At 45.7% G+C, this 18,371-nt stretch overlaps 1 protein-coding gene and 1 pseudogene across 2 annotated transcripts in view; both read right to left on the bottom strand.

Moving 5' to 3' along the window:
• The window catches only part of LOC143654606 (uncharacterized), a 34,301-nt gene extending 25,426 nt beyond the window's left edge, over positions 1-8,875 (bottom strand). The window contains exons 1-2 of the mRNA XM_077126484.1: positions 8,789-8,875; positions 8,227-8,350 (exon numbers count right to left, since the gene is read on the bottom strand). Of these exons, the coding sequence (XP_076982599.1) occupies positions 8,227-8,350; positions 8,789-8,875 (211 nt within the window). The remainder of the gene's footprint in view (positions 1-8,226; positions 8,351-8,788) is intronic.
• A 3,682-nt stretch (positions 8,876-12,557) lies between these two features.
• On the bottom strand, positions 12,558-14,664 carry LOC143652982 (ras-related protein Rab-11A pseudogene; annotated as a pseudogene). The gene is made up of 2 exons (XR_013160995.1): positions 13,685-14,664; positions 12,558-12,784 (listed from the first exon to the last, which is right to left on the bottom strand). The product of XR_013160995.1 is annotated as a ras-related protein Rab-11A pseudogene (transcript).
• Positions 14,665-18,371: the final 3,707 nt, after the last annotated feature.

The following is an 18,371-nucleotide window of genomic DNA, read 5'->3' as shown; positions in this document are numbered from 1 at the left end:
TCTTGGTCTGAATTGAATGTGTTATGTCTGGGGTGGAGGCTCTTTTGCAGGGGTCGTCCAAGGAGGAGCCCTCTCGAGCATTTGCACCCAAATCCTGGCACTGGTCAATCAAGAACAGAACAAAGTCCTGTGGATCCCAGCCTGCTCCTTATAGGGGAAAGTCGTCCTGGGAAGTGACTGCACCAACTCTGCCAACGGACGCACGTGGCTCTGCTCTTTTTAGCAACTAAAACCAGAAGGAGGTCTGTACATAAGCATGAAGGGCAAGGATCCCACAAAAACCAGCACCCGCTTTATGGACGGACGGAGGACACCAGCCAGACGGATCCAGGCCTGGGCAGCAGACCGCTCTCCTCTCACCTCTGTGCTTTAAGACACAAAAAAACAAAAACAAAAAAAACACTACAAAAGACTTGACAGAGGGATTCAACACCAGCCTTTCTTTCGCCAGCCAATCAGAGATGCTGCACAGAGAACCTTCCAGATCACATGTTTACAAACCTTTTTCTAAGTATTTGATGGTTTCTGTTTACTTGAATGGCTTCATGTTGTTGGTGCCGAGCCCCCCAACCCACCCCACGCCACGCCACGCCCCACCTGTCCGACCCCTCTGTCGTTTGGGTCTTGCTCCTCCTGCTTTCGGCAAATCGGCTCTGAAACCTCATCGGGGGCTGCTCTGCTCTGGGAGGTTCTCGTGGGACCAGGGCTGTGGCAGCCTTCCCTGCTGCTGGGCGGCACCTCTCTGGCAAGGACATCGCGACCACGGGTGCTCAGGCCATCTGGGCTGGCAGATCCAGTGCCTTCGTGGAGTCCATTGCCAGTGACAGCAGTTCTCCCGCTGCTTCCGGCCGGGGGAGAGACTACCCTGGCAGTCTTGCAAGCTTGCCTCTCTCGCTTCCTCTCCTGCCTTCCGCGTCCTCTCTGTTCCTCCACCTGTGTTTACTATTTAAGCCGTCCATGTGGACCCTCAGCACTTCGTGGGCTCACGATGACACAGCTGGGTTCTGGGCACGGTGTTCAGCCAGGGCCCGTGTGTGCCATCGGGTCCTCCTTAGGGTGTGTAGTTTGTGACAGCCCCGATGGGTGGAATTTCCGCAGGGTAGGTCTTGGCATTTTCTGTTTTAAGAGTGCGGCGAGCCCGCCCGTTCTTCCTTCCATGAAACGTCCAGGCTTCAGCCTTTGAGTCGAGGGCTTTGAGGGCAACACGGCGAGCAGTGTTGGCACCGTCACAAATCTGAAAGTAAAACCTGGGGCCTCTTTAGTCTTGGTCGCGGTCCCCCTCGGCATGGACCGCGCTCCGTGAGCTCCATGAATGTCCCCGATTGGGGTGTGTCTGCACTTCTGGCACCGGGTGTCTCTGGCCGCAGATAACGATGAGTTTCCCCCTTAAGCTGTGCGTCCCCTTTGTAGGTACTGTACTGCGCTCCGCGTGAGTGCCGTGGGAGTGTGCCCTGTTATTTTCCTACTGGCCCTAACATTTCATTTTCCAAGCAAGAAATCTTGGATCGGATTTTATTCTTTATAATTCTAGACACTAGATTGTAGTTTAGCCATTACTGACACTTAAAAAAAAAAAGAGATATATTTTCTTGCACAGTTCTTCAAAAACAAGTTTCAGTCCTCAGTGCTGCCCTTTGTTTTACAGGTACAAGTTTTCTAGTTCAAACAGTTAAGAAAAACTGTAGAGTAGGTCTCGGTGCTGTATCACCTTCAGCGCCCTGGGGGGGTTGGTTTCCCTAAGCCACAGGCTGTGCGGGCAGTGAGGGTGGTACATGGAAGCAGACAGGTACTGGCAGACTGGGATTTTCTGTACTAAAATGTTACTTTGTATCAAAAGTTAAACAGACTTTAGTACGACAAATAAAGGTCAATTTCTAAAACTTGTGTGTTGCACTTGCACTTGGTTCCATCTCTTCCTGCTCCCTCAACTTCCCTTTGTTCCTAAACTCGACACAGCTTTCTTCCACTGCAGGATGTTGCCAAAACTGGCCCGTGGGTGAGGTTTTCTCCAGCTGGTGTGATGGTCTGGCCATCCTTTGACCTGCGAACATGCACGTGCCCCCCCCCTCTGCCCTCCCCCCACTGGACAACTGATTTGGGTCCGCCTCTGAGCCTGCCCTCAGGTGCTCACAGGCTAGCCTGCAGGTTTGGCTTCGGTGGCAAAAAGCAAAGTCTGCTAAGTGCTCTGGGGATCTGCAGGACAGTGAGAGTCCTTGCTGTTTGCAGCCAGGGCCCTCACCTGCAGGGGACCCAGCCCAGATCACACCTGGCTTGGGGGACTGCATCATGAGGGTGGGCGGGGACAACCAGCGCTGCAGGTCTCTCCAGACCAGCCCGGTTGGGCCTGAAAAACCATGTTCCCTGGTGGTGGGAAAGCTGGGGATGTGGGGGGCCAGAACGGTCCTCACTAAATGCTCAGAGGCCTGAGGCAGAGCAGTGGCCTCCTCTGCCCTTTGAGCTTGGAAGGGCATGAGGACAGAATGTTCTTGAATGGTTTTAAGAAGTGAGGTATTTGAGAGAAAGGAAAATAGACAAAATGATTTTAAGTGAGTGTGCTTTCTTGGCTGTGCTCCCGGGCAGAGCTCACCGAACCCAACATGGAGTGAGTTGCCCCAGTTTTTAAGGTCAGGGGTCAGGTGATGGCATGAAAGGGGCAGCACATTAAGCAAAGGATCATTATGCAAGGGGGTTGAGCTGCGGGTGGTCAGATGTCCACTGAGCAATGAGTGAACAGATGTCTGCGGCGTAAAAGCCTTGGTTGTGACGGTCTACCTCCCGTTCTGAAGCCACATCATGATTCCAGCCATAGAGCCCTCCCGTATTCCCCAGGCCTAACAGTTCTAGAAAGGCCTCATGCTGGCCTGATGGCTGGGCCATGGGGACAGATTTGGTGCTGCTGCCTCCCTGGCCCTTCCCTCCACCATGGAGCTGGAGTTGGCAGTCCTGTCCTCACCGGGCAGACTCCCACCCCCGCCTGCATTTGCCTGGGTTGCTTGGCCCTGCACCGCCCATGGCCTAGACCCAGAGCTGCTCTCAGGGGGGCGCTGGCTCCACAGATTTTAAGTCACCTACCCGGCATACGGGGCAGGACAGGGGCTGTGGCAACTTGTTTAGGAGCACTTTCTTTTAAGGATTGCAGTTATGATGCCAAAACCTTGATTTACAGCACTTCCAGCCTTACAAGTGATTTCATTTTCTTCTTCAGACTTTTCTGCAGTGAACCTGGTTTTCTTTGAATAATTTATAAGGGAAAAAAAGCACCATGCCTTTTTAAAATGGAAGGCCAGTTACAGTGCTGAAATCACTGGACACTTATCTGGGTCCACTAAGGCCTTGCAGGGCAGCCCCCAGGAGCCCCTGTTGGGCACCGTGGGGAGGAGGGGGTTCACCCCTGCCCATGTGAGGCTCTCCTCAAACCCACCCAGACACCGTCCCTGGGGGTGGTGGGGTGTGTGTGTGCTGCAGGCGGGTGGCCTCTGCCCCAGTTGGTGTCTCATGAAAACACCATCGTTCTAGTTCTAAGTCATTCTAGGAAGGTTGGGCCTAGAAGCTGGCTTTGCACTCTAGCCCCGAGGCCTTGGGCAGACGGTGTGCTCAGCCTCCGCGTCTCTGCCTCCAAAGACAGTGACGACGAGCTGCTGTCTAAGGCCCCTTCCCGAGCGCACATCGATGGCTCTGTGATCCGGGGGAGGCAGGTGGCAGTGGGCTCGGCGCCACTCCTCATCTCTCTGAGGTTTTCCTGAGGCCCAGGAGCTGCAGTGATGACACAGGCCTGAGGCCGAGCAGGGCAGCTGACCTGCCCTGAGATCTGTGCTGGGAAACAGAGCTGCTGTCCTTGGGGCTCGGCAGGGCAGAGGACGGCCTGGGCCACAGGAAGCCAAGGATGGGGAGGAACCGGGGAAGGTGCCAGGTGGGGCCCAGAGCAAGCATGGGCTCAGAATGTGGGGTCCCAGCCTGGCGCTGGGACGGTGGGCCCCCACAGGGGCCTGGGAAGGGGACCCAGCGGGTTGGATGCGGGGACCCTGCTCCCTTCCGCTGCTGTTCTAGGCCATGGGTTTCCTCAGCCCGTCCCGCCCATCTGCTTGCACCTTCAGGATTTAGTCTCTAGCTTCTTAATCTCTGCCAGTCCTTCCGCTTCAGTTCTGGCTATACATGGGTGTTAGGTCGGGAACGGGGAAGGGGACTGCAACTGGAGCTGCGGAGGCCTTGTCGCCTCCCAACCTGACTTCCAGAACTGATGACCCGCCCCCTCTGGATGTCACCTGACCTCCATCCTTAAAGGCTGCCCATGCCGAAGCCCGCATGCGCACTCACCACTCACCTCTCACCTTGGATTTGGTGAGCCCAGCCTGGGACCGCAGAAATAAACTCACCCACTTCATGTTTCCTGGTCTGCTTTCCTTCTTTCTCACCCTTTCGCCTCCTAAGCCTTTCACTTTGAACCTGTTCCTTTGTGAGCTCACACACTATGCGATTAGGATCGTGACCTCTTAATTGATTATATCTTTGGCAACTTTTGGCTATTATGATTTTTTGCTAATATGTATTTAAACATTTTTGTCTATTGTTTGGTAAAAAAAATCCATTCTAAAACACCATCCTGCCAAAATAGCCTGTGGGAGATTGCAAGGTAAAGAAAATAATAAAATCAACAGATTTTCTAGATCTATTTAAACAAGCTGTCCTTTCTGGATGCGTTGTTCAATTGATTGTAACTGTTGTTCAGCTGCAGCTAACTGCCTTTTGCTTAATAAATCAGAATCTCCTTGTAAAATATCAAACAAGTTTTGTAACATATAATTAGGAATCCCTAAAGAGGGTCTAATCCAGTTAATATCTCAACAGTTTTTGAAAATCATTTAAAGTTTGTAAATTTTCCCGTCTTAATTGTATTTTTTTTGAGGAATTATTTTATTAGCAGCTATTTGCATTCCTAAGTATAGGTAGGGCTCAGTCTTTTGAATCTTTTCTGGAGCTATTTGCAGCCCATATTGAGGTAAAATTTTTATAATAGCACCGAAAACCTTTTCCAAAGAGTCATCATTGTCACATGCAATTAAAATATCATCCATATAATGAATAACAAGGGCCTCTGGAAATTTATTTCTTATTTCTTGTAAGGTTGATGCACCAATAGTTGACACATGGTGGGACTGTTCATCATCCCTTGGGGTGAGACACACCATTGATATCTTTGCATCAGAGCCTGATTATTCAGAGCCAGAACAAAAAAAGCAAACTTTTCTTTAACTGCTGGATGCAAAGGCATAGTAAAAAAGCAATCTTTTAAATCAATAATAACCAATTTCCAGGATTGAAGAATCATAGAAGGCTGAGGAACCCCCGGCTGAAGGGCACCCATAGGGCTCCTGGCTGTATTTCCTGCTCTTACCTGAGTCAGCATTCTCCATTCCCCAGGTTTCTTTTTAATAACAAAAACTGGAGAATTCCATGGACTTTGGGAAGGTTCAAGATGTTGCAAGTGTAATTGCCCTTGAACAAGATTATGAAGGGCATTCAATTTTTCTTGAGGAAGGGGCCATTGATCCATCCATATTGTGTTGTAATAAGCCATGTTATTGGGGTAATGATGCCCTTCATTTCAATGGCCCCCAGTATATATTTGTCTGCTCGTTAGAATATCCTAAACCTCGATAATCCCTTGTTTGCCTAGTGTTTTGAAACTGCATCTTTAAGTATAGTTGTTTTGCCTTATCTGATAAGTGAGGGATATGTAAATATGCTCCCCACTGCAAAAGCAAGTCTCTGCCCCAGAGATTCAAACCGACATCTGCCTTGAAAGGTTGTAATGTTGATTTTTGTCCTTCCGGGCCAATTACTTCAAATGTTTCAGTACTTTGATAAATATCAGTCATGGTATGTATGCTGGTAAAAACAGTAGGTACATTTTTTAGTATCCAATTCTGGGGCCAATATCTTTTAGCTATGATAGTTACATCAGCTCCAGTATCAATCAATCTCAAGAAAATTTTATCTTTAATAGTAATAGCAATTTCTGGGCGGTCATTCCAATAAATATCTGCCAGTAAATTTCATTCCCAGTTGACCCAAAACCTCCTTGACGATTAAAAGGCAGTGAAGGAGGAACATGATAAGGTAAGAGTAGTAACTGAGCAATGCGTTGTCCAGTTTTAATTTGAAAAGGCTGTAAAGATTGAGCCCTAATTTTCAATTCCTCTTTATAGTCACTGTCAATTAAACCAATTTGTATCAATAGACCCTGCTTAGTTAAACTACTTCCAATTATTAAGCCAATAGTATGGTTGGGCAGAGGGCCAGAAACTCCAGTGCTAATTAATTGAATACCCATTTCAGGTTGAAGTAAAATATACTCAGCTGCAGTAGATCTATTGCAGCACTACCGCGAGTTGCAGCCTTTAACTCTAAGATTGGGATGCATGGTTTTGCTGAGGCTGACAGGACACTGCGTCTATGGAGCTCGGCTCACGTTGTTTGTCCTGGGGCCCTGAGCTAAGCCTGCGAGGCAGTTTCCCGACCTTTTCAATAGCACACCATTTTTATGGGCTCTCCAATGACATTCATTAGCCCAGTGAAAGCCCCCCTGACAAATAGGACACAATCTAGATGGCAGTTTCTTAGTTGGGATGGAATTATTAACATGAAAAGATTTACAGTTTTTCTGAAAGTGCCCAAATTTTCCACATTTAAAACAATTTCCTTTCTTTTGATTCAAATTAGACTTCGTGGCAGCTGCCAACACTGCCATCCGATGAGAAGTAGAACCAGTGTCCTGACAGGCTCGGAACCACTGGTAGTTTTAATGGGTCGAATAGCCTTTTTACACTCCCTGTTAGCATTATCAAAGGCTAATGTCATTAAATTAAATCACGGGCTTCAGATGCTTGCACGGTGTTTTGAATCATGTCTGTTAGACGTGCCACAAATTCGACATATGGCTCATTATTTCCTTGAATTACTTTAGCAAAAGTTAAAGTAGGCTGTCCTGGTGTAGAAATTCTTTGCCAAGCTGCAAGGCAGGCCATTCTGACTTGGTTGATAGCTCTATCATCGTATTGTAACTGTCCTTCAATACCTGCCCATTGGCCAGTGCCCATGATTTGTTCTGCTGTTATTAACACTGGGGGTTGGCCATTAGCATTCCTCCTAGCCAAGTGATTAGCTTCATCAGTCCACCATGTTTTAAATTGTAAAACTTCAGCTGTACTTAAAACAGTTCTGGCTAGCATCTCCCAATCCCAAGGAATTAATCTGTCAACATAAACCATGCTCTGGACTAGGCCTGTAGTATATGGAGAATTCACTATGTACTGGGCACAAGCTTGTTTCAAATATTTTAACAATTTAAAAGGAATGGGCTCATGATGAATTTCTACAGTGCCCTGAGGATTATTTTGATTAGGAGGCAAGTGATTAACTGTTACAAGAAAAGCTGATAAAAGTTGTATTGTCTCCAAGTCCCCTTGCTGAGATCCCTGTAGTAAACATTTCATTATAGGTGTTTTGGGTGTAGGCTTTGGTATTATTACACGATTCATATATTTAGCTGAATCGCCAGTATCTGTAAAAAAAAATGGATTCTGAGGAGGCTGTGGAATTAAGGGACTGGGCATAGGGGCAGAAGGTGGATTACAAATTCGTGCAGGGAATATGGAATTTTGCTGATATAAAGTAGACACACTAATAGCTTTTGTCTGATAAGAGTGAGAAGTCTTGAGAGCAAGTGAAGCTTGCCTTCTTTGAAAAAGGGCCGGTGTGGGCTACAGTGTAAGAACACTGAGAGTGCATAGATTTACCATCCTCCTCATCTGTCCTTACACCCTCCTCCTCACTAAGTTTTGTTCTCTTTTCATCTGTATCTGCAGTCATATTTTTTTGGGTAAATTCTGTTTCCCCATCTTCACTTTCTGACTGTAAGGGATCTAAGGCTGCAGCTATTTGATGACACAATGTCAATGCTGATAATGGGACAGTCTCCCCTTTTTGATAGGCCCTCTGAAGAGCCTTCATAATTAAACGCCACTATTTTAAATTTAAAACATTACAAACCTCAGGGTGAAACCAATGACAATGCTTTTGAATGAGATCAAATAAGCTAAATAATTCAGAGGTTTTAACAGAGATGCCAGTAGCTTCGAACAATGTTTTCAACACACAAACATACTCCTCCAGCCATCCATTGTGATTACCCATTACCCTGATGCTCCAAGGAAAATGCTTACTTACCAATATGACTCGAGTCCTCTTCTATCAGCTGGACACACGTCCCTCTAATGGAGACTTTCCCTTGGTTCCTTAATATTGTTTTGGAGTCTTCTTCTTTGAGCCCCACGTTGGGCACCAGATGTTGCTACCTATGAGCTCGAAGGATATTAAGGAATGATGAGAAAGAGAGAGAGAAACTGAAACAAAGCAAGAGGCAAACGGATGGGATCAGGGGGTCTGAAGCTTAACTCTAGCAAACAACAAACAGACAACTTTATTCTGAACCAGATCCTGCTTATATACTGCAGGGTAACAAAAGGCATGCCTGCTTCTCCTGAGGAAACAAAGTACTTAACTTTCTTCATACTTCAAGTAACTATTTGGGGGTAAAGAACATTCTGTTCCTCCCAGACTGTTCCAAACAAAGCAAGTAACAATCTCCTCAGTTTCCTGCCCACCCAGGGATGCCAGCTGCTCCCAACAAATTCTGCAGGTCTTGTTTTAACCCTTTGGCTCCTACATGGCTGAGTGCTTGGGTGGGAGGGCCACGGCGAGGCCAGGCGGCCAAGCTCCAGATTCTCACCGGGGCCCACACAATGAGGAGGAGCGCGGTCAACGTGGAGGGGGCAGGAACCCATGCCACGGCGGATGATGCAGGGATTGAAGTCATCTCGCTCCTTAAGAAAGTACGTGAGCGACAAAGCATGGCTACAAATCCAGAAGGACGACCACCGCCTGTGATGTGAACAGTTCTTGGAAAACTGCCCTCTCGGGGCCATGTCAACCACCAGGGAATGGGCCCTGCCTGGATTTTGCTCTTTCTTTTTCAGTGTGCTCTGGAGAGATCATTTGCTTTCCTTCCCAGCGCCTGGCTGGGCCCTGGAATATGTTGGTGCCAGTGGAAAGGCACAAGCTCCATCTTGGATGGCTCCTCCTGCCCACTCTGCATCCGGTTGGCCCTTGCTTGCTTCTCATCTGTCTACAGAGTTGGCCTCTGTGGATCCCTGATTCTGGCTCCAACTTGCTGCTCTGAGCTCAGGCCTTGTCGTCTTCCCCCACCTGGCCGAGCGTTCCATTGTCCGCACTGTTCTGGAAGGGAAAGCCGCCCCAGCAGACACGGGCCTGGGGAAGGGTGTCTGTGCCCACCACGTCTGCCTCTGAGGCCGGTGGTCCTGTTTGGGTGGTGAAGGCTCTCCCCCAACCTCCTCCCCAAGGCTTCCAGGGCTGGTGAAGTGTGTGCTTTCCTTCCGATTGTGATGCTTAGCAAAACAACGCCCACATTTTTTCTGAACAGGTAGTGAGGACACTAGCTAAAGCCATTCATCCCAAGTCACACCCATTTGTCAGCTGACAGATGGCACCGTACACCTGACAGGTGAGCCCTGCAGAAGCCAAACTGGTAAGTAAAACAGCAGACACCACGCGCTCTCCCCCCCTGACATTTTGATTCGGTCTCTCAGTCGCTGTTGCCTTTGTTCCCCCTCTGCCAATTCCCTGACCTCTCTGGGCTCCTGTAGCTGCAGCGCAGCTGGCTCTCCCGGCCCCAGCACTGCCTTGCCTGGGGCCATCCTCTTCCTTGCTATCTGACAGATCTTCCTTCCTCTGTACCCAAACCCTCCTTTCTCCTCCACCGTTTTCAAAAACAGCGCAGGGATGTTGGCTTCAGAACTTAAACCTGGGTGTCTGACCTGCTCTGAACTTGCCCCGTATTGACCCTGCCCTGCCCCGTCCACAGGACATGGGGTCCAAGGCACTGAGCCAGGCTTTGGGGTTTGCCCCACTTACCCAGACTCCCGGCCTCACGGGACCTCTCCCCAGCCTTCCCAATTCGCTGGCCCCTCTGCCCTGCCCCAGCCCCTTGGGCCCACCTGCTGCTCCCCACTTCTGCTGGGCCTCACAGACTGATCACGCTCTCAGTCTTAAGTTTTCAGTCTGCCAGTCTTCTTGGTTTTATGTCTGGACCCTGCGACACTCATCGCAGCTTTGAGGGCTGCGTTCTGGAAAAGACTGAGACCATCTGGCATGAGATTTTGCAACTTCTCCCTGTGGACCTCCACGTTCCTATGCCTTTTCTAGCACCCTTTCTCCCTGCCGCCCACCACCGCCCCAAGTCTTCCCTTGCCCGGTTCTTCTCGTGGAACGAACACAGGTTTTGAAGTCTGATGGTTTGGGGTTCAAATCCTAACTACTGACTTTTATAGCTGTGTGTCCTTGGGCAGATCATTTAATTTCTTGGAGCCTCAGGTTCCTAGTCTGTAAAATGGAGATAGTATTCTCCTATTCCCCACTTTCCTGTGTGTGTGTGTGTGTGTGTGTGTGTGTGTGTGTGTGTGTGTGTGTGTGTTGAATAATATAAGAAGTGTAAAAATCCTCACCACATAGTGGCCTCTCATGAAAGCAAGTTATTGCTAATTCTGCTTCCTCTAAGATTTATTGTCAATCATCTTTCCTTTTCCGGCTGTGCCTCTCCTGGCTTCTGGTGTTTGCAGGCAATCCTTGGCGTTCTGTGGCTTGCAGCTGTGCCACTCTGCCTCCTGCAGGCTCTTCCCCTGACGTCTGTCACTTCCTTACTCTTCAATCTTTAATTTGGTCACTACTGGCCATGGGTTTGATCACTTTAACTACTTCCCAGCTGGGTGACTTTGACCAATTCAGTTAACCTTTCTGCACTTTCATCTTCCCTTAGAAACAAAAGACAGGAAAAGGCACTTTCAGCTATGAGAGACTAGCGAGACAGGGCAGAAGAAAGCGGGTCTCCTCAAACATCACTGCAGACGCTGTCTGGGTCCTGTGCCCACATAACGTCTGCTCTGCAGGGGCACAAATACCCCCTCATCTGATCAGCACGTATTTATGGAGCATCTGCTCTGTTCTAGGTGCTGGGGGGTGCAGCACTGTAGACATCTCACCCAATAGCCACATATCCCTCTCTCCCTCGGCCTCAGGGCCTCACTTGTACACATATCAGGGAGCCTGTGCTCCAGAAAGATGAGCTCATCCCCCTCTCCACGGAGGAGTCTTGATGGATTAAAGCCAATCATGGTCCCCCTATTCCACTGTGGTTTAGGGTAAGCCCATAACCTTGTTCTGGACAGTGTTGACTAGGGATTCTGGGAAAGGAGACATGAAGGGAGAAAATTCTCTCCCTTCTGACATGGCTGGGTCAAGATGTGAAGGCTGGAGCTGTAGCAGCTATTCTTTAGCATGAGGAGAATAGAAATGTCACCCAAGGGCTCTGAGGCTTTTAAGCTGCTGAATGCACATTTATGGGAGAATGCAAATGCCCTTTATTGTCCCAGTCACTTCTCATTGGTTCTGCTACATGTAGCTGAAAACATTCTGCTACAAGCAATAAGCGAGATGGGTAAGATAACTGACCTCAGATAGCTTACATTCTGTCCCTGGGGAGATTGCAAATAGACATGTCAACAAAAACATATGAAATTAAAGTGCAAAATGATAATGCTATGAAGATAGATGAAGAAGGTAAGGGAATCTAGAGCGAAGAAGTCATGCTATTTGAGCTGGAGTGTTTAGGGGTGGCCTTTCTAAGAGGATGATGCTCGAGCAAAGAGACCTGCATGGTGAAGAAACAGGAGTGGGAAGAAGTGGGGCAAGATTGCTGCAGGCAGAAGGAGCAGCAAGGGCCAAAGTGAGTGAGAAACTAGTTGGGCCTGTGTGAAGAATGGAAAAACACTGTCACAACAGGAGTGGAAGGAGTCAAGGGGACAGGGAGGTCACCAGTGTTAGATCACATAGGGTGTCAGGAGCCAGTGCAGTGTGTGCTGAGGCTCCACCTAAGGTGATAGGAATCTACGCCTTTGGTTTTGAAAGGACAGCTGTGACAGATGAGTGAAGAATAGGCTTGCAGGGGCCCATTGCCAAAGCAGGACCAGTCAGAAACCTACTTCAGTGTCTCAGGCAGAGCTGAGACTCATTCCAGAGGAGGGTGGCAGTGGTGATGCTGGCAAGAAGCTATCAGATCTAGCATAAGTTTTTTCATTTTTTTCCTGGTTAAACTATCAAAAGAACCCTTTATTTTAAATGTAGATAGTATCATAATTAATCAAAATAATTTACAATAGTTAATTGCTTCTTAAATGTTGTCTTATAAATGATGCTCTCTGAAGTTAAAAGTAACACGGATTCAATAAGGCTTTTTAAGAGATCTATTCAGGACATATTAAACCAGTGATAACAGAGGTAAGAAATAACTTGTCTCCTGTGAAGTCTTCTGAGAAAGGAAATCATGACAATTTTCCTGATCTGCTAAATGCCATTCCATCATAAAAGGGATTAAAAAGAAGCTACATGAATTTGAACAGACATGACAATCTCCTACCTTAGGTTCTTTGTGCAAAACCAAGCCTTTGGAGTTGAAATTACATTCTTATTTCCATCTGTAAGCAAGAACTTCCTTAAAAGCAGCTCAGAAACAATGTATCTTGGTGAAATGTACTTCATCTTCTACTGATGGTCACACAGTACTCCAATCTCTAACATACTTGCTGTTACACCCGCTAATCTTTCCAAGTACCTCCTTAGGACAATTAAAATTCTCATCCTCTCAAAGATGGTCCTAGAAAGAGAGAAATGTATTTTATCAAAATATTTTAATTTTCTATGATACACTATCTAATTTAACCTATCTCATCAGTTCATTTAAACAACCGAACTCTGCTTTATTTAACATAGAACTAGGATAAAGTATAAGATTTTAGTGTTCTGTACAGGATAATGTAATACCCTCATCCATTTCAGAATGTTTTAGAAATGAAAAGAATTTGTAAGGTCCCTTGAAGGGCTGGAGAAAGAAAGCACAAAACTATTAAACCTTTCCATCTGAGGGAATTCCTGCTATTCTCTCAAGCAATAAGGGACTCTCAATTTACTAAAACTGTAATCAAGAAATGCTGCAAGCTCTAAATCTAAAATCCACTCTGTTTAGAAAGAATACATTATTTCCTAAATAGCTTATTACAGGAAGACTATGAAAATAAACTCTAGAATATATGAGACCTGCCTCACCAAAAAAAAATATATATATATATACTAATAAGCCAAGACCTCAATCCTTAGGCTTGCCTTATCAAACTTATTTCTGTGATGAAGAAATGCCCAAGATTCACCCCCTGAAAACCTCTTGGTTGCTCAAATGTGGCCTCTCTCTAAGTGAAACTCTGCAAATGACCTCACTACCTTCCCCCCTACCTGGGACATGACTCCTAGGGGTGAGCCTCCCTGGCACTGTGGGATTAGCAAAACTTTCTTTTTTGTTCAGGAATCCAAATATTGTTCATTGAGGCCACAGCATGAAAGAAAGCTACAGTCATTTGGGACAAGTGGATGATTTCATAAAGCTGAAATCAAAGACTTAAGACATGGAAAAATTCTCAATTATGAAGAAATAATAAAACACAAAGATTACCGCAAGAATTACAAATACATTTAAACCTCAGAACTGGGAAATGGACTATACCTAGCCTTCCTGGGGAGAAGAGGAACATATTATATGTTCTGACAGCACTGCACCATTGGCTTGTTTTCAGTGCTTGGTGAGACATGAAGAGGGAACACCTTGTTGCCTGGAGACATGCCATTTTCAAATCTGTCTGTCATTTGCTTCTGAGAAAAAAGTGTGATAGATCTCTGTTAGGATTATCTGAAAAGCAGCTTCCACATGTGTAGAGTCTAGGGTAGATTTCTCAATGGATGACAAACCATTCTTTTCTGCAAAATCTCCTGCTTCCTCTGTAGGGACTGCCCTGATAAGACGTAAATCACTCTTATTGGCCACAGGCATGATAACAACGTCACTATTGCTTACTATTAATGATCTCTCACTTCTTTCAGCCATTGCTTAACATTTTCACATGTGAGATGTTCAGCAGTGTCATAAACCAATGAGGCACCTGCAGCTCCACGACAGTGTGCTGTTATAGCTCGGTAATTCTCTTGCCCTGCTGTGTTCAATATCTGTGTCTTTATTGTTTTCCCATCAACCTGATGCTCCTTGTTGCAAACTGCTCTTGCTTTCCAGGTTAAACTCATTTCGAGTGAATTGAGACAGGAGATTACTCTTTCCAACACCAGAATCTCCAGTGAGGACCACTTTGAGGAGGCAGTCGCACTTGTTGTCACGGGGGCCCATTGCACGGCGGAGATGAAGGGGCAGGAGCAGCAGCGGCATCGGTGGAGCCAGTGGCATCGTGCAGGGAGAACCCTACCAATATTTTCATGATCAAAAGGGGGGAAATAAAAGAAAATAAAGTTTCAATGGCTAAGAGATTTCAAATAGAGTCAGGAGGTCATTCTGGAGGTTAAGTCTGGAAAGCCAAAGGTTCTGGTTTCTCCAGGAACAACAACCAGTTTAATTCCTCTAACCCAACAGGTAGGTACCCCTTCTCAGCATGAAGAAGTAAGAATGGTTGTCTCCCAGATATTCCCCAAGATTGAGGAATGGACAAAAGAAAAAGGGAGGAATTCTAATTGAGAAATTAAGAATTAAGAAATAATTAGGATGACTGAATCAATATATAGATGTCTTTTTCTTACTTTTTAGTAGTAGAATAGCCAAAAAAGAAATGTCTGAAATTACAAAAACCCACTGAACTGTAACCTTTGATCTTTTACAACGATTGTATAACTATGTAGCCTTTATCTGTGATTGTGAAAACCTTGTGACTGGTCCCACTTGTACCCTCTTATCCTGTTTTGCAACTTTAGAGTCTTATAATCACACCACCTCATATTTATTAATGAAGGAACTCGAATCAGCCCAGAACTAACCCTAAATTATCTTACTAGATGTAGTTAGATCTAACCAAAATTTGCCTGTCTGACATGTGCAGGAGCTTAAACTTTAACCTCTAAGTGACCTATACCTCACTATAATACTAAAAACACACCCAACAGCATATTAAGGCCAACATTTTCTTACATATGTTCTGTGACTGAGCATGTAATCAATCTGGGCAGGTGCAATAATGAGGTATAGACAAATGGCTTTGTCTTCTGGAGCCATTATGCTCGTTATCCTAAAACCTGCCCATCTTTTGATACTATGAAACTATCAGAATTACTGCAGTTTGGGGAGACAGATTCTAGGCCAACAGGCCATCTGACAACTTTACTTGAAAGAGCAATAAACATTGTCTGCTTTGGAAACTCTGGTGCCATAGATTGGCTGTTATGCACATCGAGAAGAGAACCCTGTGTTTGCCCAGTATCAGTTTTGTGAAGACAATGCATTTCTTTTAAATGTATGTGGTGGGGCACTGGGCTTTGGTCACATTTCTAGCACTTCCAGGTAAAGAAGCTTTTTTCCCTGAGTCCCACCATGCAGGTCTGCCAAGTTATCAGAACTTGTAACTTCTCCTGAATGTGGCTAGCTTTGGTTACAGTTGCCATCATTTGTAACCTCTGAAGAAAAGGTCATCAGCGTTGACCTGCAGCTCGATGCTGAGGGACCTCTCCGGCTGGATGAGCAGGGACTCTGGCTCTGCTGCTGGGTGCTGGTCCCTCATCCCTGCAGACTCTGCACCTGGAGTCCCCCCATCTCCTTTGGGAATGAGATGCTTGGGCCCCTGCTCCTGTGAGGTTGTGGTACTGCTGTTACTGAGAGAGGAACTTCCAGGAGCCTCTGAAGGGCCAGGTGTCTGCTCCGCATCCTGGGCCTTTCTGGTTTCCCCATCAGCTCCTGCCATTTCTTGTCTGCCTGCGCTTATATCCTGATCCACAGGGAGGAAATGCTCACTTTTCTCCAAACTCTTATGTTTCTGCAAAGGCATTTAGCCTGGAGGCAGAGCCTAAGAGCACTGCACCTTTGTGGGAGAGTGTGCAAATGAATCTTCCCTTGGGCAGAAGCCTCTCCTGGGCTTCAACCTAAGCCTGGCTCCATCCTACTCCAGTGCCCCAAATCCTGGGTTTGTGGGGCTTAGCCAGCTTGGGCTGTGGGGAGGGGCTACAGACCAGGGGCGGGGCTAGCGGACCAGGGGCGGGGCTAGCGGCGCCACGGTCTCCAACTAGCCTGCTAAGGTTGTTGACAGGTTCTCAACTTGAAACCTAGAAAGTGAGTAGAAATTTTGAACATCCATCAGAAAGGATTGCTTCTCATTTGGGGTATTTGATCTATTTAATATTTGGGAAAGGGTGAACTTCTTAAAAATATATGTGTTCTTTATCAAAAAGTAAGACTAACTCCTGTGTATGAATCTGCAAGTCTAGACTTGTGGGAGCGACTGATGCAAAGACAAAGCAGGAAGGTATTACAGCTCGGAGATGATGAGCGTAGACTGTGGAGGCAGACAGACTGCTCGGACTCCTGGTCAGATATTTATTACTAGTTGTGTGATCCTAACCCAAATGTCTTCTTTTTTAAAGTATGGATTGCTCAGTCACTTACGCCTCTGTGAAATTCATTTGGCCTCACAGTTTACTCATTCTCTTCCTTCATGTCCCATGAGCGTGCCTTTCACGGTTTCTAAGTGTTTTGCTCTGTAGTTCAGTCGTTTTTGCATTTCTTAATTTTAAAAAATGCAATTCATGAACACTTAAGAAAATAGAAAATTCTTCAATTCTGTTAACTTCCAGCATGCCTATAGTTCTTTTCATTTAACTTAATTTTACATTTCATTAAAGTAACACAGGCACTCATTCAAAAAGTCAAGTTATCTAAGCCTTATGTTTCCACACCATAGAGTCTCATGTCCCCAAAAGCAACATCTCTCTTAACCGTCTTTTCTAAGCTTTACCTTCAGATTTTTATACTGTGCCTCTAACACTTGTTTCCTAATTTTTTCAGTTTAGTTCTTACCTATTGATGTCCTATTTGAGAAGTGTGCCGGTTTGAAAGTCTTATTATGTACCCTAGAAAAGCCACATTTTAATCCTGATTCCATCTTGTGGAGGCAGCCATTCCCTCTGATCCTTATTCAGTACTGTAGGTTGGACACTTGATTAGGTTATCCCCATGGAGATGTGACATGCCCAACTGTGGGTATGAACGTTTCAAAAAAATTTTATTTAAGAAAACAAACAATACACTTAGAACCACCAAAAATGGATATCTTAGTTAGCTTAACCATAGGCACATTTAAATAAAGTAACCATATAGTCATTGTAAAGTCTGTGCTTGTGCAGTAAGTTTCATAAACCAATTCAAAATTAAGGCAACAAGGAAAAAAATCTACAAATTCAGATAGCAAAGTTCTAAAATTCTAAGCATTAAATGCTAACTTAGATACCATTTGATCAGCTGTCAAAACTGTGAATGTACTCAAAATATCAAGTATAAAGTCCTCACAAATATCTGCATTGCTATAGTAATGACCTATTTAAAGGTACAAATTTATTACAATTAACACATTAAAGTCTTAACCACTAAAAATGGATATCTTAGTTAGCATTTCTATAGGGATATTTAAAAAAATTCTAAATAATCATCTTAAAGCCTGTTTGTATAATATGTTTCATAAACTGATTTAAAATTAAAGCAAGAAAGGAAGAAATCTATAGAAACAGAGTTTCTTAAATTCTAAATACTAACTTTTGATTAGACGGAGATGTGACTCCACCCATTCCAGGTGGGTCTTGATTTGCTTACTGAAATCCTTTAAATGAGAAAGCATTTTGGAGAAACAACAGAAATGGCAGAGCCTAGGGAAACGACAGAAGCGAGAGAAGCCTCAGAGCCGACAGAAACGCCACAGCAGAGCTGAAGCAGATGCGGGCACGTGAAGAGCAGAGATGACGGGTGTTGGGAGATCCTTGGAGCCAAGCAGATGCCGCCATGAGATGTTAAGCAAGCCAGAACCTGGAGAGGCAGATGCCAGCCACGTGACTGCCCAGCTGACAAAGGTGCTCCTAAGCCATGACCTCCCTTGAATTAAGGTAAGCTCTTCTTGGTGCCTTAATTTGGATATTTTCATAGCCTTGCCTGAATTTGGACATTTTCATTGCCTTAGAACTGTACACTTGTAACTTATTAAATTCCCCTTTTGTAAAAGTCATTCCAGTTCTGGTATATCACATTCCAGCAGCTTCCAAACTAACACAAGAAGATAGGGAGTTGGCTGTATTGTGACTTGGCACCTATGCCCTTCTCCCATCTTCCAAATCTAGCAATGTCATATGACTGACTATATCAATTTTCAACTTTTAATTTT

The sequence above is a fragment of the Tamandua tetradactyla genome, chromosome 13, assembly GCF_023851605.1.
Source record: "Tamandua tetradactyla isolate mTamTet1 chromosome 13, mTamTet1.pri, whole genome shotgun sequence".
NCBI classification, from domain to species: Eukaryota; Metazoa; Chordata; class Mammalia; order Pilosa; family Myrmecophagidae; genus Tamandua; species Tamandua tetradactyla.
The sequence above is the reverse complement of the archived record's forward strand: the minus strand, read 5'-3'. Positions and strand labels throughout refer to the sequence as shown.